The sequence below is a fragment of the Gossypium arboreum genome, chromosome 5, assembly GCF_025698485.1.
Source record: "Gossypium arboreum isolate Shixiya-1 chromosome 5, ASM2569848v2, whole genome shotgun sequence".
NCBI classification, from domain to species: domain Eukaryota; kingdom Viridiplantae; phylum Streptophyta; class Magnoliopsida; order Malvales; family Malvaceae; genus Gossypium; species Gossypium arboreum.
In genome coordinates this window covers 69,071,336-69,095,353 of record NC_069074.1, presented here as the reverse complement: position 1 = coordinate 69,095,353, position 24,018 = coordinate 69,071,336, and the positions used below count along the sequence as shown (strand labels likewise).

At 34.4% G+C, this 24,018-nt stretch overlaps 1 protein-coding gene across 1 annotated transcript; it reads right to left on the bottom strand.

Moving 5' to 3' along the window:
* Positions 1–560: 560 nt before the first annotated feature.
* On the bottom strand, positions 561–3,345 carry LOC108470041 (protein SICKLE). The gene is made up of 3 exons (XM_017771222.2): positions 3,093–3,345; positions 2,063–2,325; positions 561–1,650 (listed from the first exon to the last, which is right to left on the bottom strand). Exons 2-3 carry the CDS (start codon positions 2,319–2,321, stop codon positions 911–913), a joined length of 999 nt encoding a protein of 332 aa, XP_017626711.1. The 5' UTR covers positions 2,322–2,325; positions 3,093–3,345; the 3' UTR covers positions 561–910.
* Between the last annotated feature and the right edge of the window lie 20,673 nt (positions 3,346–24,018).

Here is a 24,018-nt window from a genome sequence, read left to right as displayed (position 1 = left end):
AAAATGTTTTGGAATATTATGTGAACACTAAAATAATAGTTATTTGTTGATGATTATATACTAATGACAAATTCTAATTACTTAATAATTTAGGGATAAATCTTAAAATTTATACATGAATTTTGATTTAATGTGTAATTATATACATGAATTTAATTTGATGCAATTATACACCGAAACTCTAATTATGGTTCCAATGTACATTTGAAAATTTAATTTTGATTGTATCATATATATTTAAAGAAATAAATACATCAATTTATTTTTATATTGAATAAATATTATTATTTATATATGCAATATATAAACATAAACCGATATTACACCAATAATTATATTAATAATTTTAAAAATCGGATCAATTCAAAATTTCATGTATAGTTTTGAATTAATCCCAATAATTTACTATTCACTTTTTTATTTTGGCTAATATTGTTTAATAAATTAAAAAACAAACACGAGACATGTCACATTAATAACAAAACTAATCATAAAAGTACACGCACATGTATGTACATGTATGTTTCCACATTCAAACGGACCAAAAATGAAGTTGAACGTTTTAACTGCGGAAACTGTGTTGTTATTATTAAGATAATTCACATGATAATATTTTCTGACAAGAATACTATGAGAAAATATCCCACCAGTCCTGAACATAGAAAAATATTGTTATCAAATTTTAGAATTTAGAATTTGAATCCCGAGATAGGACTGGTGAGATTAATGAGAATGGGCGATAACCATCTCAGAATGTCTACCCCAATATTGTTATCCGAAAAATATGTATATCCACATTCATGCCTTCAGCCACCCCATCTTCAAGCCTCAATAATGGAATCCAAATATCACCTAAATGGTCATAACAGATCTCTTCTACATTGCCATTCATTTCAGATTTGAGCAACCTTCATTCTGTGCCTTCAACAGCTTTGTTGAATGAAGCAGCAAGGTATTCAGCAAGACTTTGTTTAGAAGAAGCCTCTGAAACTTTTGCCCTTTTTATGCCACTGGAGTTCGAAGTGCCTGGTGCACCCAAACTATCCATTCCAGCTTCTTGTCTTCTCCATGGAATAGGTTTTAAATGCTGCCAAGGATCTTTCAACATGGATTCATCAAAGTAACACTCTGGCCCTAACATCTTGTTTGATGCTGAGCTATGACCATGAAAGCCTTGCCCTCGTCCAGCACTCCTTCCTAAACCAGGACCACTGCTCCCTCGGTATCCAGGACCCCTGCCTCTTCCTGGACTGAAACTAGGACTACTTCCAGGTCTTTGATCAAGGATTGGATTTCTACCAAACATTTGTGGCCTGGCTGCTCCATAATTGAAACTACGACCATCTGCTGGAGAAAAGCCGGGGTTAGGTAATTTACCATAGCTTGATGTATTAGAGGGATTCCAGACCCTATGAAAAGTTCCAGGATGCTGGGGAGGACCACCAAACATTCCTCTTGGACTTCCATCAGAAACAAAGTTATAATGTTCAGTGGCCTGTGGCCCATTCCAAGCATCAGATTGGCCTTGATGCATGAGTGATGGACTTCTTAATCTAGGGCTGTATGGACCTTGTTTGTATACACCACGATCAGGTGCAAAATGGCTTTGCATCTGATGGACAGGCAAACCCCTACCAGTGTTCCTTGGTCCTACCAAACCAGAATAAATAGGCCAATTAATTAGAAAAAAGGAAAAAAAAAAAAAGAGTAGCAACTGATGTTAATTGAACAATTAGAGAAATTTAGTACTACTGGCTTTAATCAATAACTCATTCACAAATGACCAGCATAGTAGTAGTAAGAATCGAATCAGACTATTAATATCCTTCTTGTAGCCATTAATATCTAAAGTTTCTTTAAAAATATTGGGAAAGAATATGACTACATATGCAAAATATGGAAAACTTCTGAAGTCACCCAGCCTTAACAACAGTTCTAGGTCGATACTCAATAGGCAGGGGAGGAAAGCATGTATTATTGCATGCATTGACTTAAAATGGCAGTTTAATAGATTAATATCATGTTTGCATAAAAAAAAAATAATAGTAGGAAAAGAGAGTACCAGAATCGGATGGTGCACGATTATGAACATAGTCCCTCTTCTTGTTACCAGAAAATGCTGCCATAGGATCAGTATAGTAGTCAAAACGTGGAGCTCTACAAAAATCATCCTGAGCAGTCAAACTCGACGATGTCTCAATCAATGGATTTGAAAGAGAACCAGGCATTGCAGAACTCTGAACATTATCAGATACTTCAGCATTAGCAGCTTCCATGCGCATTGCTTTCAACCTTTCCTTTCTTTTCTCAGATTCATCCATTTATCTAGAAGAGAGAAAATGTATGTGTTCAAATTTCAGAATAATAATATTGAATATAAGTTTCAACTTCTAAGTTCTAAATCTACTTAATTACAAGTCTAACAACCTTATAAATTAATCTCAACCATATGTTTAATATCACAGAATATTTCCACTTATTTTCAGATGATATCCACATTGCTCACAGATATTCATTTTTGAATTAAGCAATTTCTTATAATTTAATCCATAACAATTTTCACATTGAACAAAAATTGCTTGTACAGATCGAGATCACTAAAACATATCGAAATTCTTGCCTTCATTACTATTCCAATTTCGCCACAAATGTAACTATAACTATCATTTGAAAACCAGCTTATTCTCTCACATTAAAGACTCAGTAAACCATCTTGTTCTCTCACATTACAGAGTCCGTAACCTGATTATTCTATTATTTGGCTAAATACCGGTATCTGGGGTGGCGCCGCTGTCCGCCACTGCTAAAGACCTCAATAACAGTGTGAACAAATTTCACATCAATAGCGGTGGATCACAGCCACAACCAGTAGTGTAACGAGAAATAGCAACGGCCTGCTATTTCCGATTAAAAAAAAATCTCTCCCAACAAAGTAAAGAGAGAGACAGTAATAAAAACAGAAAATCAAATATAGCAAAATGATGCAGAGGCAGACAGCAGATAACACGAACCGAGCTGTAGCTCAAAATCTCATGACTCTAGTACAAATCAAATCTTCAAGTTAAGTTTAGGGTTAGGGTTTCGAAAAATACCTTATTTAATTTAAGGGTCTGCGGAGCTTGGGTCAGGAACAGGAGGAGGAGAATGGGATGAAATAAGAGGAGAAAGACGAGTCCTGGACAGAAGCAGGGGTGAGAGGCGGGTTTGGCGATGAGATATGAGAGTGGGTCGGGATTTTTCAAACCAAATTTTGCAAAAACAGTTTTATTTGGAGAAACGGAACTTTTATACTAGCCTTTTTCTTAGTTAATTTAAAGAGCGTCAGATGGTGAAACCGAAGCTGACACATTATAAAAAATAATTATTATATATACTAATTTGTGATTTTATATTAAAATTTTATTTATTTAACAAATTTTTATTTTATGTAATTAATATATATTATTAAATTTGTTAAATAGAATTAAAATATATTAATTGTTTTGATAATTAAATTTCTATATCATAACTAAATTTTGAACAAAATTATTAAAGAAATAAAAATATATAATTTAATAAAGGGTAAAGATATCTATCTCTCAAGTTTAGTGTAAATACATGTTTCAAGAATATTTACTTACCCATTAAGTTTGAAGAAAATTTCAAAAATACTAATGAAATCTATTTATTAACATAGTTTGTAAAGTCACCTAATAATTGATTTTGATGTAATTACGTGTAATTACATAGAAATAACATGTTTGGATAATGATTGTAATTAATGGATCCCACTGAATTTAGTGTAATTGAAGCATCCCAATTGCACTTTCTAATTTTTAAATGAAAGAGAATTGAAGAGATTACGTAGTAATTACACTCAAATTTAATTTTTCAAAAATTATTTTTATACAAGTTTAAGTCATAATTTTTATATTATAAGCATGAATACGTATAAGTGTTTGGGATGTTATAGTTAAATACTTATTATATTATAAATCCTAAAAAAATATTATAAAAATAATTTTGTTGAATAATATTTTGCTTGCCACTTATTGATATGAGTATCAAGATATCTATACATGATATTACTAGTTCTATTACAACTCATGATAGGGTCCCACTATTTTGTCTTGACTCTATTACCTCCAATACTGACATTCTCTGCGAAACTTCAGGCTTGCTGCGCACGTGTCTGCTGAGCACGCGATCCTTTCTACTCTTGGGACTAACGCTCTGGGTGAGCTCCGCACCTGCTGGACACGTATTTGGGTGGCCTGTGGAGCACGTGGCACTTCATGCGAGTTCTTTGAGTATATGCGAAGTGAGACTGCAACTTTCCCTAGATCCCTCGCTAGTTGGGTTTGTACCCTTTTCTCGCGAGCTAGTTCTATGAGTTGTATTTGCGATCCTACCTTATGAGCTTTCACGAGAATCCTGCGAGCTAGGTCTATAGCTTTGTCTTGCGATCAGGTTCGCCTTGTCATCCTTTCGCGATTAGGTCATGGGTAGGAGTTCAGATCTTTTCTAGGGTTCGAGTCTTAGGTTATTGACGTATAACAATCTACTCCCTCCTTAAAGTGGGCTTAAGAGGTGTCATAAAATGGCGTTCCTTCGGTCCATCATATCAGCACTAAATGCAGTTTACTGAGTACGTGTGCGAGTGGTTTTCGCGTGTACGTATCTGGTTGTTGAAAATTGAACTATTTTCGTTTGTTTGTATTTGGGTCATTGATTTTCTTTGGTCACACGAATCGTCTAAGAGGTGGGAAGGGAACTTCTTTTTTAAAAGGGTTTCTCTCTAAACACTAAATCCTTCATCTTTAGCATTTTCTACAATCAGGACAAAGGTAATTTTTTTGGATTAAACTTTATGCTGTGATCCCTCAGTACCGTGAGTGTCTCAAATAGGCTTCACACATGTTCCCCTATGGGCTCATTCTTTACTAGCATGTTGTCTACGTAAACCTCTAGATCATGACTGTAACAGCCCGTTATGCAGTGGTGACGGACAGTGGTTTTGAGACCACAAATTTCCATTATATCGACTCGTAAATATTATTTATAGAAATTTATGGAGTCATTAGGGTCGTATTAAAATTTAATTAATAAATTTTAACGTTTAGATAGTAAATTAAAGAAAAAGGACTAAATTATAAAAAGGTGCAAAACTTGGTAATTATTGCATTTAGGTGACCAAATAGCTTAATTACTAAATGAGGAAGGACTTAAGTAGCAATTAGGCCCTAATTAATATGGTGGGATGGCAATTTGATTGAAATTGATAAAATATTATATGTCTAATGGCAATTTTGTAATTTAATCAAAATTAAAACAAAATTAAATGAAGAAAAGAAAACAATTTCATCTTCATTTCTTCTTCATCTTGTCAAACACCATAGCTAGGAGAAAAAGCTTTGGTTTTGGTTGTTTCCATTGCATGTGAGTGATTTCTCTATCTATTTCTTGTAATTTTTATGTTTTTGAGATCGTTGCAACTAGGTCCAGTTAGCTCGTACCTTTGTTTTTGAATCTGTTAAAAATTATAGAAGTTTCCATTGATGAATCTTGAATGTATTTGATGATAATTATGTGTTTGAAGCTTTGATTATGGTATTTAATTATTTTGTGAAGTGATTTTTGTTAGATTTTGATTTGAGGATTAAATTATTAAAATGTCAAAATTTCAAGGTTTAATAGTTAATAAGAGGCGTTTTGTGGACTCTTTAGAGGCCTTGAATATTTGGATTTAATTTTTCACTTGAGAAAATGGTTAATTTTATGATTTTCAGGTTAAATGACTAAATTGTAAAAGTTGTAAAAGTTAGGGCCAATAGTGTAATTTCAAAAAATAAAAGGGTATAAAATGTGAATTAAATTGGAATATGAAATGTAAACTAATAATTGAAAATTTTATATTTTAGATTAAGACTTTGTTGATTCACGTGAAAAAGGGAAAATTGTGGAATAGTCCTTGAACTTCTACAACTATTACAACTTAGTTCAGGTAAGTTCGTTCGATTTATAATTAAATATTTATATGGATTGTATGATGATATGATATGAAATAGTTGATATTAATTCTTTAATTGATGATATAAAGTTGTTGGAAAAATGTTATTAAATTTCGGTACTTGAGCCGAATGAACACAAGATAGAGTACAATTAAATGGCAGCGTGTTACGAGGGCTAGAGTGGAGATGGATGTGGTGTGTCATATATATATTCCCGAGTATATCGAGGTTTAGCATTTATTGTGAACCCTCTTTTTATACTCCCTGATTTGGCATGTTATCGAATGGATTAGCTCTTATGAGCATTTGGTGTGTTATCGGATGGATTAGCTCTTATGAGTATTTGGCGTATTATTGGATGGATTAGCTCTTATGAGCATTTAGAATGTTATCGGGTGGATTAGTTCTTATGAACATTTGGCCTGTTATAGGTTGGATTAGCTCTTACGAGCGATTGGCATGTTTCGGTTGGATTATTTGTGTACTCGTATCCGTAAGTTGTTCATCAGGTCGTAAATTGTTGTATTATAACTTGTTTAAGGATTTTGAAATGGATGAAATGTATTTGCGTTTTGAATTGAATTATGCAATTCACCCGTTTGAGATTATGGATGATAGGAAACACTTGTAGTTGAGTTATTATTGATTGAATTGTTGTATTTACTTTGGTAAGATTTATTGTTTCTATACATCGAACTTACTAAGCTTCAATGAGCTTACTTGTGTTAATTTCTATTCTTGTAGATACTTTTGAAGGTTGGACGGTCAGATCAACACTCAAGTCACACTATCCATTTGTATTCAGTAGTTTTTGGAATGTTTATTTTGGATTATATGGCTTGTAATAGGCTTTTTTTGACATTACTTTTATTTTGGTATGTATATATATCTAAGAATAAGCTTAAGTACTAGTTGGTAACATGAATATCACTACATGATCTTGGTGTTTTTATGGAAAATGTTTAGATAATGATTTGCTATGAATTAGGAATGATGGAAGGTGTTTTTGACATTAACTTGTAGTGTATGTATAACTAAATGGTCTCTCTTGAATTGTTGTGAATTGAGGTGCCTATGATAGGCATATTGGTTGGGTGTTAAGTTGTGTGAATTAACATGTTTTGGTTGATGATTCATAATGTTGTAGAATTATGTATATTTGTGGTACCAATGAGAGTACATTGTTTAAGCACTTAAGATAGTTGAAAATAACATGATTTGATCTTGTTCAATGTTATTTTGGATAGGTTTATTGGTTGGTAAATTTTTTGCTTAGTGTCCAAGAAAGCTTGAAATTGTAAACTTGACATTTAAGGTTCATTTAGGTGGACATGGCCTAGGACACGCCTGTGTCACTTGGCCGTATGCCACACATGGTCTGAGACATGACCGTGGGTATTAAGTCAGTGTGCTACACGGCCTAGCACACGGCCTGCGACACAGCCGTGTGTCACAGATCAGCGAGTTACATGGACTGGAGCATGGCCGTGTGTCCTTATTTCAAAAGTTACACAGCCTAGGGCATTTCACATGGCCTGGCCACCCATCCGTGTGTCCCCTGTTTTTGAAGTTTTTCATATTTTCTTGAAATTTCCTGATTTGTTTCAAGCTAGTCCCAAAATTGCTTATAAGCTATTTTTAGGGCCTCGAAGGCTCAATTTAGGGACCAAATGCTTATGTTTGATATATTTTGAATGATATTAAATTAATGAATGTTATGATGTTAAATGTTTTTCGATTGATGAGTAATGCTTTGTAGCCCTAATCCAACAACAGAGATGAGTTAGGGGTGTTATAGTGACCTATTTGGTCCTTGAATATCCTATTCACCAACCTTTGATAGGTCGCGCTTGCATCCTTGAGACCAAATGGCATGACTCGATAGCATAAAAAACCCTTTTTCATGATGAAGGCTGATTTTCCTAGTCATCCTGGTCTACCAGGATCTGATTGTAGCCCGAGAAGGCATCTATGAAGCTTATGAACCTATGTCATGTGGAGGAGTCAACTAGGCGATCGATTAAGGGTAGGGGAAAGTTATCTTTAGGGCATGCCTTGTTGAAGTTGGTGAAGTTGATGCACATCCTCTATTTTCTAGTTGCCTTTTTCTCCATAACCATATTTGAGATCTCGTCTAGGTACTCGACTTTCCTGATAAACTCGGCGACAGTAGCTTGGCAACCTCTTGCCTCACTATTTCTATCACTAGCAGTGCGAACTTTCTCCTTTTCTATTTTACAGGCTTCGCTTCTGGGAGCACATTCAACCTATGCATGATTAACCGTGGGTTCACACCCATAATGTCCAATACAAACCAGGAAAAGATATCTGAATTTTTCTTCAAGCACTTGATCAACATAGTTCCTTCCTCCTCGCTTAATGCCGACGAGACCTTAACTATTCTTTCTTCATCATTGCAAATAGCTACAGAGTCTTGGTGTGTTCCGCAGCTTTAGGCTTTTTGCTCTGATGCTCTTCTCTCACATCCAAATTGTCTAGGTCGAGGGATTGGCTTGTTAACTTAGCCTCTTGCCTACTTTGCCCTTCCACCACAAGCTCCCTCACTTACCTGATAAACAACATGTGACATTGCCTTACTGTGTGTTAGTTAGATCGTAGGAAGCTGATGCTGATCTTTGTTGGGAATTTGATTTTCATGCAAAAAGTCACCACCACCATCCTCGCCATTCTCATTATTGGTCTTCCAAAGATGGCATTGTGTAATGCCCCGTACCCGAGACCGTCGCCGGAGTCGGACACGAGGTGTTAACGGACTTAATTCAATTATTTATACGGTTCATTTTAAAAATTTCCAGACAAGCTGGCTAACTGTGTCACTGTCACCTTAAAAATCATATCTCGAGTTCCAAAACTCAAAAATTGATTCCGTAAATTTTTCCTGAAACTATACTCATATATCCATCTACAAATTTTTTCTAGAATTTTTGGTCGGGCCAATTAGTACAGTTTATTAGTTAAAGTCTCCCCTATTACAGGGTTCGACTACTCTGACCTTCATGAGTTGTGACTTAGATATCTCCCTGTACAGGGCTTCAATACTTATGCTGTTTATTTCTAATGAAACTAGACTTGAAGAGGAATCTGTACATATAAAGTGTGACTTCTAATTATTTCTGGTGAATTTATAGTGAATTTCCAAAGTCAGAATAAGGGATCCAGAAATTGCTCTGGCCCTGTTTCACGAAAACTTAAACATCTCATAAAATACGACTCATATGGTCGTTTCGTTACTTCTATATGAAAATAGATTCATCAAGGTTCAATTACATAATTTATTCACTATTTAATTTCATTCTTACTATTTTTAGTGATTTTTCAAATCCACATCACTTGTTCTTGTCAAGATCTATTTTAAGGTAAACTTTACCTATTTCATGGTTTTCCATGGATCCACTAAAATTTGTCATACATAGCACCAAAATGATCGTGATTAACCATTCCAATGGCTAATCGTTACCAAACATTTCCATACCACTCAATGAACAACATACAAAATGATTATAATGCTATGCTCAAAATATATATAAGCCATTTTCGCATGGCTATCTAAATATATACATTACCGAAGTATTTGACTAACAACAAAAGGGCAGTCCTATACATGCCATTATCAGAGTTCAACTAAAAGAGTACCAAAAGGGCTTTGATAGTGTGGGCGACTTCGACTTTGACACTCCCGAGTCCGATAGCTGACGAACCAAAATCTAATAAACAGAGAATCAAAGAAACGGAATAAGCATTTAATGCTTAGTAAGTTTTGAGTAATGAAATCATGCACAACTGAAGTACAACATTTATATGACTAAACGAATAATTTCATATACACATATTCTCACAACCATACCTACTTCACATTTCCAACCCTTATATTCATACATAAGAAATCAACTTGACTAAAGGCCGGAAGCTTGTTAATCGATTGAGCGAATACTATTTAAAAGGAATCAATTATTCCAATGCATATACAAAACATACCTCATCGTTGGGATTTTACGAGCGTATTAATTGAAATTATTACAGCAAGGTCGCTCATTCCCAAACCAAGTACCTTCGAGATTTTGCCGGATATAGCTACTCGCTCAAATGCCTTCGGGACTTAGCCCGGATATAGTAACTCGCACAAATGCCTTCGGGACCTAGCCCGGATATAGTAACTCACACAAATGCCTTCGGGACTTAGCCCAGATATAGTAACTCGCACAAATGCCTTCGGGACTTAGCCCGGAATTAGTCACTAGCACAAAGGCCTTCGGGACCTAGCCCGGTTATCATCCGAATATTTATGCACATATATCAATAAATCATATCACATCTATATTTCATTTTCATCACTAGAACTCAAACATAAGGCACTTATTAACCATCCCATTTTCGGCTCAATAGCCACATACAAGGAGCATGATTTGATTTGCTTTATGACATGATCTCTATGCACATTCGGCTACCCATCATAAGTATAAACTAATTATCTCGACATATAATTCATAAACTACGTTCCATTACTCAAAGACTTACCTCGGATGTTGTCGAACGGTTTCGACAGCTATTTGATCACTTTTTCCTTTCCTTTATCCAACTTTGATCCTCTAAGCTCTTGAGCTAGTTCACACAAGTTTAACTTATTAAAGTCTCATTATGCTAGCTTATGGTCGAATATGACAAGAAATTTAATAGGTCATATAGCCACTTTTAGCTCAAATACACAATGGTCATACGCATTTTTAATCACATTAAGCAATTTAATACAATTAATTTAACATTTCCTCATGTACACCTTTACGACCGAATACACATTTCATTAACCTCATATCAATTAACTAAGCACTTTAACAAGTTTTCTTTAACTATACACACATTCGGCAATGACAAAGACAATTTAACCAACCTTAAATTCAACCTATAACAATATATACTCAATATTCAAAGCATTTAACATCACTTCATCATAATTTTACACCATGGCCGAATGCTCCTTTTAAACCATTTACCCTCACAAAGCATGAATTTCATCATCCAACTTACAAGCTTACAATCCCATGAATTTTAACCTCATAATATCTATCCAACTCTCACTCATTAGCTTCTATCATAAATCTCCAACAACACCAAGTAAAAATATACTTCATGGGTCTAAGGTAGAACCAAGAAAGGAACTCATAAATATCAAGATGTAAGCAAACTACCATTGTTCATCTAGATTTAGCATGAAACAACAACCATCACACTTATTAATTTCCATAGCCGAAAACCTTACTCATTCCAAAATCAAAATTTCAACATGGGTTACAAAAATAACTTGATATCTCACTCAATATCAACTAAAATTTCAAGAACTAGTATAAGCTCCCTTACCTTAATATTGACCTTAGTTGACCGAATGCTTCACTCCCTTCTTCCTCTTTTCATTTCGGCCAAGAAGAACCGATTTCTTCTCTTGTTTTCATCACACTTTCATTCTTTTCTTTCTTTTATTATCCTTAGTATTTCTTTTATTTATTTCCTTTCTTTTACATAAAATAATGACCATTTCATGAAGATTTACTACATATTCTAATATATGCACCATCATGGCCGGCCACTATGTATAAAAAAAGGAGTATTTGACATGCAAAACTATTGTTTTCACTACATGCTTTAATAGGTCCTTATAGATTAACCTATCACATTTCAAAAGTGTCACACATAAGTCTTATTAACTAAATTCACATGCAATCGACTAAATCGAAGCTTAAAACTTTCACACATTCTTATTCACGTACTTTAGACAATAAATATCACATTCAAATACTTCGGTGACTCGGTTTAGCGGTCCCGAAACCACTTCCCGACTAGGGTCAATTTAGGGCTGTCACACATTGTATGCCATTGGGTGGTCTACCACATAAAACTGGAAATATTTTGTAGTCGTATGCTTGCCATCCCCTAAGGTGACCGTAAGGTGATTGTGCCTTTCACTTCGACTGGGTGGTTCAAAAAACCGTACAGCGAGCTAGCTTTGGAAAATGATTATTCCTTTAAACACATCTTTTTATATGCTTCCCATGATAGGGCTTCCACTGCGCTTCCACTATCGACCAATATTCTTTTAACCTTAAAGTCAACGACTATTGTTGAGACTACCATAGGGTCATTTCCTTCATTATCACGGATTAACTCTTCGTCGTCGCTTCTAAATTCAACATTCCATTTTCCTGCTGTCGTGGATTTTTTTGGAATACTAAGTTACATTGCACTTCTCATATATGCCCACCTCTTTGTGTTCGAGTGTACCTAGTTGTTGTCAGTACCTACAATCACATGGATGGGAGCTCGCACCTTTTACTTGACTTTGAGGTCTAGACTTCACAAGCTATGGCCTTGCTGTGGGCCTTCCTGGTTCACAAACTCAACGATTTCACCATTTCGGACCGCTTCTTTTATGGCATCTTTTAGTGTGAAGAAGTCTTCAGTCTTGTGCCCTATACCATTGTGAAAAGCACATCGGTTCCTAGAGTTCATTCTTCTACTGGTGCTTTGCATTGGGGGCAGTTTGGGGAAGATTCCCAAGCTCTTCACCTGGCTAAGGATATAAGTACGTGCGGCGTTCAGCAGGGTGTAGGCTTCAAACATTCCCTAGAGGGATAACACCTTGTGTGCTCTTGTTGGGGTCCCTATATATTTTTACCACCTTTTTACTTAATTATTTTGTTTATCTCTAGTAATTGTTATTGAAATGTGTGAATTTTACTTAATTAGTAATTTTAGACATGAATTTAGAAAATATGTGAAATTATGCTTAATTATATGATTTTCATGCATATTTTATATTAATTTATGTTAATTTATTAATGTATGTATTTTTCACTATGTATGAGGTCCATTAGAGATATGATTTAAATAAATAAAAGATGGCCATGCACAAATTATCCATGTGGACAGAAAGACCATGCAATTTTGGGCATGGGGTTGACTACTTGACCTAGCAAAGAAGGGATAAATGATGGACATGTCCACTAAGTTATTAGAATGAAAAAAACCGTCCAACAAGGGGAATTAGAAGTCCAATTTCGGCACTTGAAGATGGCTACCCAAAATGTGTTTTAAGATATTTAATTGAATGTCCCTGCAGTTGGAAAATAATCAAAATTTTTAGTTTGAAATTCCCTATTGAAACCATCCACTCTATAGCTATTTTTAGTTTGAAATTTGAATTCAAATTGAGAAGACTTGGTTATCCCTTTTCCTTGAAGCACGGTCGGCCATATGAGAAAGGGAAGGAAGGAACTTTAAACCTATATGTAGTAAACTCAAACCCTACTCGCCACTATAAATACCTTGCCATCCTCACTTCTCAAATCATTCCTCATTTCTCAACATTCCTCTCACTCGCATTAGTTTTCTCTCAATTCTTTCTCCCTTTTTCCCTTGCATAGCCGTCCATCCCCTCTCCCTTCTTTAGCCTCAAAAGCTTTGTCAAAAGCACTCTTTAGCCAGCTACCTTTTAAACCCTTAGCAAAAGAAGTTTTAATCAGAACAGAGGAGCGCATCAGTCAAAATAGATCCGAAGGCTATTGAACTAAGTTTACTCTTTCCTTTTTTCATTTATTTTAAACATGTTTGCTTTGAGTTTTATGTTTTTGACATCAACTATGAAGTTTTAATTCCTATCTACTAGGATGATTATATTAAATTGATGAGATTTATTTAATTCATGTTAACATATTTTGTGCCTTAGTCGATTATGTTTTCAATTAATATCATGCTACATTTCATTCATATGTGATTGGGTGCACTCAGATTACCTGAGCAATCCTAACCAAATGACGGCTAGTAGACACATAATTGAAAAGTGCAATGCTTAATTTAGGTCATTAAAACCGATAAGTTAAGGTTCATAATATCTTTTGTTAGCTCTATTATCTTGCATGGTTTTTAGATTTATGTAATTAAACTGTTGCAAATGTAAATGTCCCTCTGACCTTGCATAAATGCTAAGAACACCTTAGTCTAATATGATTAGTAATATTCATATTTCACTAAGTAAAAGATCTGAGATGACTTAATTTGGTTTCCAAACCCATAAGAGATCGAGTTTCCATGGAAATAATCCCGAACATGTTAGTATGATGAAGGTAAATTGAATTAATTAATATAATTATCCTAGCCCATTAAAGTTTATTGTTTTTGTTGCTAAAGCCTTCATTCATACACATAGGTAAATTGCATATAGATTAGTTTTGTATTAGGGATCATTCTTTGCATTAATATAATTTAATCATCACAATCCTAAAATTATTGAGTTTTATTTTACATCAAATTGTTAATTATCATTTTGCAATTAAATTGATTAAGCTTTTACAGTCCCTGTAGAGATGATAACTTATTTTTACTTACTTATTACTTGAACGACTACGTACACTTGTGTAAACACATTACAATTCATTACAAGTTTTTTGGTGTTGTTGCTAGGGACTGTTGCCTTAGTCATTTTCTTTGTGAAATTATTTTTACAATTTGGTTTTTATTTTTTATTTAATTTCTTACATTACTAATTTATTCTTTATTTTATTTGTGATTTATTTTCAGGTGTTTTATGAGCATAGATTGAATCATTGATCTTTTAGACAAAGATCAAGCGGACTTTTAGACAAAGAAGACACGAGAGAACTACTCAAAGACAAACTCAGATGGACCTTGGGAATCAAAATTAGGAACAAGGTAATGGAGTCAATCAAATGCACAACCCAATCCTCATTGTTAATGATAGGGGTCATGCTATTAGAAAATATGTTGTGCCACTCTTCAATGAGTTAAATATGGGAATTAGAAGGCTGAATATCAAGGCACCCAAATTCGAATTGAAACTAGTGATGTTTCAAATGCTCCAAACGGTAGGCTAGTTCAGTGGTATGTGTAACACCCCTTAACCCTTTTCCGGCATCGGAACAGGATTACAGAGCATTACCAGTCGTTATAGATTCAAACATGAATTATATAAAATTATAAATTATACAGTTCAGTAATTTGTTTTATAGACCCTTTAATGGACATTCGAGGCCTAAAGAAGATGTTAGAAACAAATCAAAACCTGATCAGAAGCTTATAAATTTTTTATAAAATTTCTAAAATTTATCTTATGAACAGTACCCACATGCCCATGTGGTATAAGAGACACGCCCGTGTGTCTCTAAGACATGCTCGTGTTGTCACCCCGTGTGACTCACATGGCCAGGACACACCCGTGTGCTTAGCCCATGTGGATTTATTTTCAATTCGAATCTAGTGCAGTTTTCACATGGCCAGGCACATGCCCGTGTGCTGTGACTGTATACCTCACACGACTAAGACACACGCCCGTGTCTCTGCTCGTGTGGCAATTTCTGAGCATTCTGTTTACAATATTTTAAATGTAGGGGACACACGGCCTAACTACATGCCCATGTTTAAGTCGTGTGTCTCACACGGTCTGGTCACACACCCGTGTGTCAGGTCGTGTGGACTCAAAATGAGCCTTATAGTTTAAGTTTACCAACCCTACAAACCTTGAATAACAAGCAACTTAAAATCCAATCTTTCAACCAATCCAAAATATGAATAAATACATCTAAAACATGTTAAAACTATTAGTATATCAATCTAACTCATGTATACTTATAAGTATCTAACATAGATTTTCTAAAGATTACATTTAAATACCATCCAATTCAATTCAAATTTAACTATGTAAAAGATCATATAATAAGACATAAATTTGCATATATTGATTAACCAATATTATCTTTTACACTATTAACATTCACATCTCAAAGTAACTTCAAAAGACAACTTAGGTACATGCTATTTTTCAAAATTAGATACATCACCAAGTATTTGAGTTCGGGATCTGCTTGGATGTTGAGTCGTTAATCACTTTCGTACCTAACCTGCGCACGAAAACAAACCGTACGCTGAGTATGCACTCAGTGGTATTTTTATAAACCAACACTTAAAACAATTATCAACTCAAAATGCATTTAAACTGTAAAATTTCAAATCTCATAGCAATAACTATAATCACAATTCATTCTCAAGGAAACATTCAATTCAATTCAAAATCGATCAATAACAATTAATTATTCAGTGTAGCACAGTCATTCAATTGTTCAATACGGTAGTTTACCCCTATTAACATAACTTGGACCTTAGCGAATACACGGATTGTGACAGCCCTAATGTGACCCTAGTCAGAAAGTGGTTTCGGGACCACAAAACCAAGTCATAAAAATAATTAACTGTCATATTTGATGCTTATTATATGTATATATGCATGTGTGAAAATCTCATGTTTAAATTTTGTTAATTGTAAGTGAATTTTATTAAATAGGACTTGTGTGAGAAAATTTAGAAATGTGCTAGGCAAATGTTAAAGTGGCCTATTGATGCATGTTAGAAAATGCTTGTCCTTGCATGTCAAATTACCCAAAACTTTAGGTAGTGGCCGGCCATGCAATGGGTTAAACATATTATAAACATTTTGTGTTAATGTGTTATGTTACAAATAATAAAATAAAAGGTTGGTAATAAAGTAATGAAAAAGGAAGGGTGATGAAAACAAAGTTGTTTTCATCCATGCTCCTCCATTGCCGTGAATTGAAGGAAGAAAGAAGAGGAGGTTCGGTCACTTGGAACTTAAGGGAGGTTAGTCATTTGTGTTAGATTTTCTTTAAACTTTAAGCTTGTTTCTAGTTAATTAGCTAGTTTCTTACATAACCCATGTCAAAATTATGAAAATCTTGGTGATGGTTTGAGCATTCGGTTTTAGTTATTAAAGGATGAGATTAGGTTATGGTTTTTATGTTTTATGAAGAATTGTTGAAGAGAAGGGTTTTAGTTAGTCAAATGATAAATTCTAATGTTCATGAGTACAATGGCCAAACATAGATTTGTCTAATGAATTGAAAAAATGTCGTGTGAGTGATTGAAATGAATGAGTTGGAGGTTGGATCATATTAAGATTCGGCTTTGCACATAAATATTAAGAGTTTGATATTTTTATGATTTTTGGAAGGTAAATAAGGTTATGCTCAAGTTAAATACAAGATTATGGCTGATTTGTGTTTAGTGAGTTTCGGCCAAGGACTTTATGTGCACTCGGTTCAAGTAGAGTAAACATGACGGGTAGAAAATGGTTGTTAATTGAGATAGTTTAAGGTATTTGTAAGTAGTTTGAATAAATGAACAATAATAATAAATCATCTAGTGAATTGGTGTAATTGCCGAATTTGAACTAGAAAGTTATTGAGTAATGTTTGTATGTTAAGTGATAGAATAGAGCGAATGCTTGGAATGTGATATGTATGAATTATAAGTTGGATTAAAGGCTGTTATATTGCCTTATCATTTTCGGGAATGTGCTATGTCAAAGAAATTGAGGGTTGATGTTTAAGTAAGGTAAGTATAGGTATATTCGGCTTGTAGTTTTATAAATGTGATATGAGTATTTTGTGTTGTAAATGAGTAGTAAGTATGTTAAGAATGGTTCTAAAATGTATATGGATGCCGTATGATTGTGTTTGATTGAGAAGTAAATTGTTTGATTTAGCTCAAGAGCTTAGAGGATCAAAGTTGGATAAGGGAAAGGAAAAAGTGGTCGAATAGCCATTGAAATCGTTCGACAACATCCGAGGTAAGTTTTCGAGTAATGAAACTCAGTTTATGATTTGATTAAGTCATGACATATAAGCATAACAAATAAACGGTGATATAATGATTCTACTTGAATTGTTTATTGAGGTGATTAGTTTATACCTATGACGGGTAGCCGAATGTGTATAGAGATTATGTTATAAAGCAAATCAAATCATGCTCTTTGTATATGGCTATTGAGCCGAAAATGGTAATGGTTGATAAGTGTCTTGTGCTTGAATTCTAGTTATGAAAATGAAATATAGATGTGTCATGATTCATTTATATATGTGCTTGATTATTCGGATGATATCCGGGCTAAGTCCCGAAGGCATTTGTGCGAGTTCCTATATCCGGGCTAAGTCCCAAAGGCATTCATGCTAGTGACTATATCCGGGCTAAGTCCCGAAGGCATTCATGCTAGTGACTATATCCGGGCTAAGACCCGAAGGCATTTGTGCGAGTTGCTATATCTGGCTAAATCCCGAAGGTACTTGGGTTTGGAAGTAAGCGATCTTGCTGTAATAATTTCAATTAATACGCTCATAAAATACAAATGATAAGGTATGTTTCGTATATGCATCGGAAAGGTTGATTCCTTTCAAATAGTACTCGCTCAATTGATTAACGAGCTTCCGGCCTCTAGTTAGGTTTGATACCCTGTGTATGAATATATTGGTTGAAGCGTGAAGCAATTATGATTTTGAGAATGTGCATATATGGAATTATTCATTTAGTCATATGAACGCTATACTTTAGTCGTAAATAATTTCGTTACTCAAAACTTACTAAGCATTAAATGTTTATTCCGTTTCTTTAATTCTCTGTTTTATAGATTTTTGTTCGTCAGCTATCAGACTCGGGATTGTCGAAGTCGAAGTCGTCCACACTATCTAATCCCTTTTGGTACTCTTTTAGTTAAACGTTGATAATGGCATGTATAGGACTAACCTTTGTTGTTAATCAAGTACCTTTGGTAATGTGTATATATTCGGATAGCCATGCGAAAATGGCTTAAATATTTTGAGCATAGTATTAAAATCATTTTGAATATATATGGTTATTGAGCGGTGTGGAAATGCTTGGCAATGATTAGCCATTGGAATGGTTAATCACGATCATATTTGGTGCTATGTATGTCCAATGGCTAGTTGAATCATGGAAACTATGAAATAGGTGAAATTTACCTTAAAATAGATGCTGACAGCAGCAGTGATGTGAGTTTGAAAATTCACTAAAAATAGTAGAAATGTAATTAAATAATGAATAAATTATGTAATCGAACCTTGATGAGTCTATTTTCATATGGAAGAAGCGAAATGACCATATGAGCCGTATTTTATGAGATGTTTAAGTTTTCGTGAAACAGGGCCAGAACAGTTACTGGATCCCCTATTCTGACTTTGGAAATTTACCATAAATTAACCAGAAATAATTAGAAGTCATTCTTTATATATACAGATTCCTTTTTGAGTCTAGTTTCATTAGAAACAAACGGCATATGTATTGAAGCCCTGTACAGGGAGATATCTAAGTTGTAATGCATGAAGGTCAGAGTAGTCGAACCCTGAAACAGGGGAGACTTTAACTAATAAAATGTACTAATTGGCCCGACCAAAAATTCTAGAAAAAACTCTGTAGATGTATATATGAGTCTAGTTTCAGGGAAAATTTACGGAATCAGTTTTCAAGTTTTTGAACTCGAGATATGATTTTTAAGGTGACAGTGACGCAGTTAGCCAGCTTGTCTGGAAATTTTTAAAATGAACTGTGTAAATAAATGAATTAAGTTCGTTAACACCTTGTGTTCGACTCCGGCAACGGTCTCGGGTGCGGGGTGTTACACGGATCCAACCAACACACCAGTATGACACTCAGTGCCTCATCGGCTTTACCGAAGTAAACAGTAGCAGTACGGTACTCAGTACCTTATTGGATTAAACCTAAGTAACAGTAACAGTACGACACACATGGTGCCTCATTGACTTGAAGTCGAAGTAGCAGTACGACACTTATAGTGCCTCATCGACTCAAGGTCGAAGTATCCATAAACACTTCCAATCCTATGGCATGCCAATTATATCCGACTTAGTCCGACGCTGTTAATAGGGTATTCAATTCACTTTCAATTTTTCAGATATCAGTCTATTCTCACTTCGATTCAACATTCGCAAATTATTTTGATTCAATACAAAAATTAAAATTCTTACCTCTATCTCACTTACCAAACACATTAAATAATAAAAACAACAATTAATTATTAAGTTTGGTTTATTGAAATACAAACCGTAACTCTCTGATTACTCTTCGTCAATCTTCTCTTTTCCTTTCTTTGTCGATGTATCTGGTACTACGTTAGCTACGGAAATTAAACAATTTACACTATTAATACAATATTAATTTATAATAAATAATTGAATTTCTATTTAATTCAAACTTTAATTTCAATTTGATCCTTATTAATTCATTTACTTTTATCACTCAATTCATACTTCATTTCTATTAAATTTTCTATCATATTCACCCTAACTATCAAATATTCATGGTAAAACCCTAATCTCATGTTTTTCTCAATTTAGTCCCTCAAACACAAAACTTATAGCTTATTTTACAATTTAATCCATTAATCAATTCTAACTTGAAATTTATTCAATTAAATCCCTAATTCCACAATTTGTTCAACATGTACCATGCTTAAAAACCTATGAACTTCCAAAATCTTCACTAAATTTCAACAAAACTTTGCTCTAAGGCTTCTAAAGCATCAAAACTACAAGAAAAGGGCTTAATTAACTTACCAAATTAAACTCTAAATCCCAAATCCTCAATTTTCCCTTTTCTTCTTCTCTTTCCTTCTTTCTTTCCCCTTTTCTGTGACAGCCCTAAATTGACCCTAGTCGGAAAGTGGTTTCGGGACCACTAAACTGAGACATAAAAATAATTGACCGTTATAGTTGATGCTCATTATATGTACATATACATGTGTGAAAATTTCATGTTTGGATTTTGTTAATTGTAAGTGAATTTTATCAAATAGGACTTATGTGAGAAAATCTAGAAATGTGCTAGGCAAATGTAAAGTGGTCTATTAATGCATGATGTGAAAATGATGGGTTTGCATGTCAATTTTCCCAAAAGTTAAGCATGATGGCCAGCCATGCTATGAGTGGAAACATGTTGCAAACATGTTTAGTTAGTGGTTATGTTAGAAAGAATAAAATAATGAAAAAGGAATATAATGAAAACAAAGAAAAGAAAAAAAAAAGTGCCCATCCTTTCATTTCCTTTGCTTGGCCGAATGTCCTAAGAAGAAGGGGGGGAAGAGCTTGAGAAAATCAGCCATGGTAGTTTGCTAGACCAAGGTATGTTTGATGTTGTCCATGAGATTCATGCATGTTTTTAGTTGTTAGTTTGAATTCTATCTATCCCATGGTTGGATTTGGGGTTGTTGGAGAGTTGGGATTTGACAAAGAAGCTTAAAAATTTTAGTTGATACCTTGAAGCTATTAACATGTTAGTTATATGGATGTGTTAAGTTGCTTGGGATGTTAGCATGAAAGTTGGAATTGTTAAGCTAATTTGTTGGAAGTGCCGAATTTAGGACTAAGAAGAGAATGAGTATTCGGCAAACATAGTGAAAAGGTAGGTGTTGCCGATTGTTAGATTTAGACCATGGGAGTGGCTATAATGGGCATTAAGATGTAGAACTTAAGAAATGTAGTTATATGTGAATTTACATGATGTTACAAATAGATGTGAAAATATATGCTAGATTAGGAAAATTTGATTAAGTGTTCATGAGATGAAATTAGGTGTTTAAAAGATGTTATAGTTGACATTGTATATATATACATACATTCGCCATCTAATTGAGTATGAAAGTGGTGTTAAATCTAATTGTGATGCCCATTTGGAAGTGTATATATATATATATATAAATATACATAAGTATGCCCGTTCGTGATGTTACCTTTAATTATGTGTATAATCGACTAAATGGGTAATTAGTGAGGATGGTTGCCGAATATACAAACATACATATGCATGTGTAATTGAATTATGAATGTTTAGCAAGATGGTTAAACTAGTTGATTTATTGATTAAGCTCAAGGAGTTAAAGAAGGAGAATCAAGCAAGGGAAAGACGAAGGTCATCGAGTAGCCGACTTGGAACTATTTTACCCAACACAAGGTAGGTCACTAAGCATATATTTTGTATTGATTTAAATAGACATAATGTCTATGTAATTATGCCGAAAGGAATGATAAATTTATATACATGTATGTATGTGGTGATGAAAGTATTGAATGAAAAGAAAAGAGGTGAGATGTATTGAGTTGTTGATTTCGGCACTAAGTGTGCGGGTATAAACATTTGTGATCATGAGAATGGCACTAAGTGTGCAGGTTTAAAATTTGTACAGCACTAAGTGTACGAGTTTGATCATATAGCACTAAGTGTGCGAGTTGATTATATAGCACTAAGTGTGCGGACTCACTATATGCTTTTGAATCACTATTGACACTTGAGTGTGCGACATTATTGAGTTGATCACGGACAATGGATCGGGTAAGTACCTTGAGTTCATGGCTAATAGGCGCTATGTTTATATTTGGAGTTGAGCTTGGTAAGTTTTGAACCTATGTGGCAATTTTAATTGAAGTCACGTACATAAGAATTATCGTGGAATAAGTGAAAGGTCATGTAGTTGTATGATTGTAACGAAAACAAAATGGTGTATAAAATGCCTCAAATATCCTATTGATTAGTATATGGAATGTGAATGTGTAACTTGGTATGAGATTGAATCGAAGGTCTAAGGAACTATGGTATAGTTCGGTTTGAATGGAGTAATTAGCCTCGTTCCATTTTGTTTCCTCTTGTGATAATGTTATTAATGGTTGGTAGTGCATTGCTTATGACTTACTGAGTTATATACTCATTCGGTATTTGCTTGTCACCTATTTTAGGTTTCTTGGACTCGACTTTTTGCGTATTCGGGACCGTCATCGAAGCCATCACACTGGCTAGCAACTTTTGGTATTTTCTTCTTAGTTGGTCTAGGAGAACATTTCGGCATGTATAGGCTACTATGTTTTGTTTGAACTTTGGTATGTAAAACTTTGGATAGCCATGCGAAAATGGCTTATATACGTTTTTAGCATAGTACTATAATCGTTTTGTATGTTGATCACAAAGAGGTATGGAAATGTTTGGAAACAATTAGCCATTGGAATGGTTAATCATGATTGTACCTTATGCTATGTATGCAAAAAGGGCTAATTGAATCATGGAAACTATGAAATAGGTAAAATCTACCTTAAAGGCAGATGCTGACAGCAGCAGCGACGTGGATGTGAAAAATCACTAAAAATAGTATGAATGGAATTAAATAGTGAATAAATTATGTAAATGAACCTTGATGAATCTACTTTCATATGGAAGAAGCGAAATGGTCATATGAGTTGTATGTTAAGAGATATTTAGGTTTTCGTGAAATAGGGCCAGAACGGTTTCTGGATTCCCTGTTACGGTTTTGGAAATTCATTATACATTAACCAGAGATAATTAGGAGTCATGCCATACATTTATAGATTCCTCTTTGAGTCTAGTTTCTATAGAAACAAACGGCATCAGTATTGAAGCCCTGTACAGGAGATATCCAAGTAGTAATGCGCGAAGATCAGTGTAGTCTATCCCTGTAACATGGGAGACTTTAACTAATAAAATATACTAATTGGCTAGACAAAAAATTCTAAAAAAAAAATTGTAGATGAATATATGAGTCTAGTTTCAGGGAAAAATCACAAAACTGATTTTCGAGTTGTAGAATGCAAGATATGATTTTTAAGGTGACAGTGACATAGTTAGCCAGCTGTCTGGAAATTTTTTTTTTATGAACGGTGAAATTAAGTGAACGAAGTCTGTTAACCCTTCGTGTCCGACCCCGGCGACGGTCTCGGGTACGGGGTGTTTCAAATTTTATTGGTATCAGAGTTATGGTTTAGTCGGTTCTAGGACTACCATAGCACGTATGAGTCTAGCTATACATGCCTTAACGTTAATGTTTAAATGTGTGATGACTTCTGACGGTTAAAATTTTTGTTTTGATTAGTAAATGGATCCCGGTGTAGAGAGAACCTTGGCGGATGATGTTGAAAGTGTAGCGGCTGCTCCTGCACAAGGGACGCCGCCTGTTGAACCTCACCATCTGCGAATAATCAAGGTGAGGGGCTAAAGAAGCCTTCTTTACCATGATGAATGAGTGGGTCGCGAATATGCCCGAACCAATCCAAATGTCCAACAATTCCCGAATTTAAATAATCCACCCCAAGAGCCCGTAATTCCATCGATTCTCGATCCC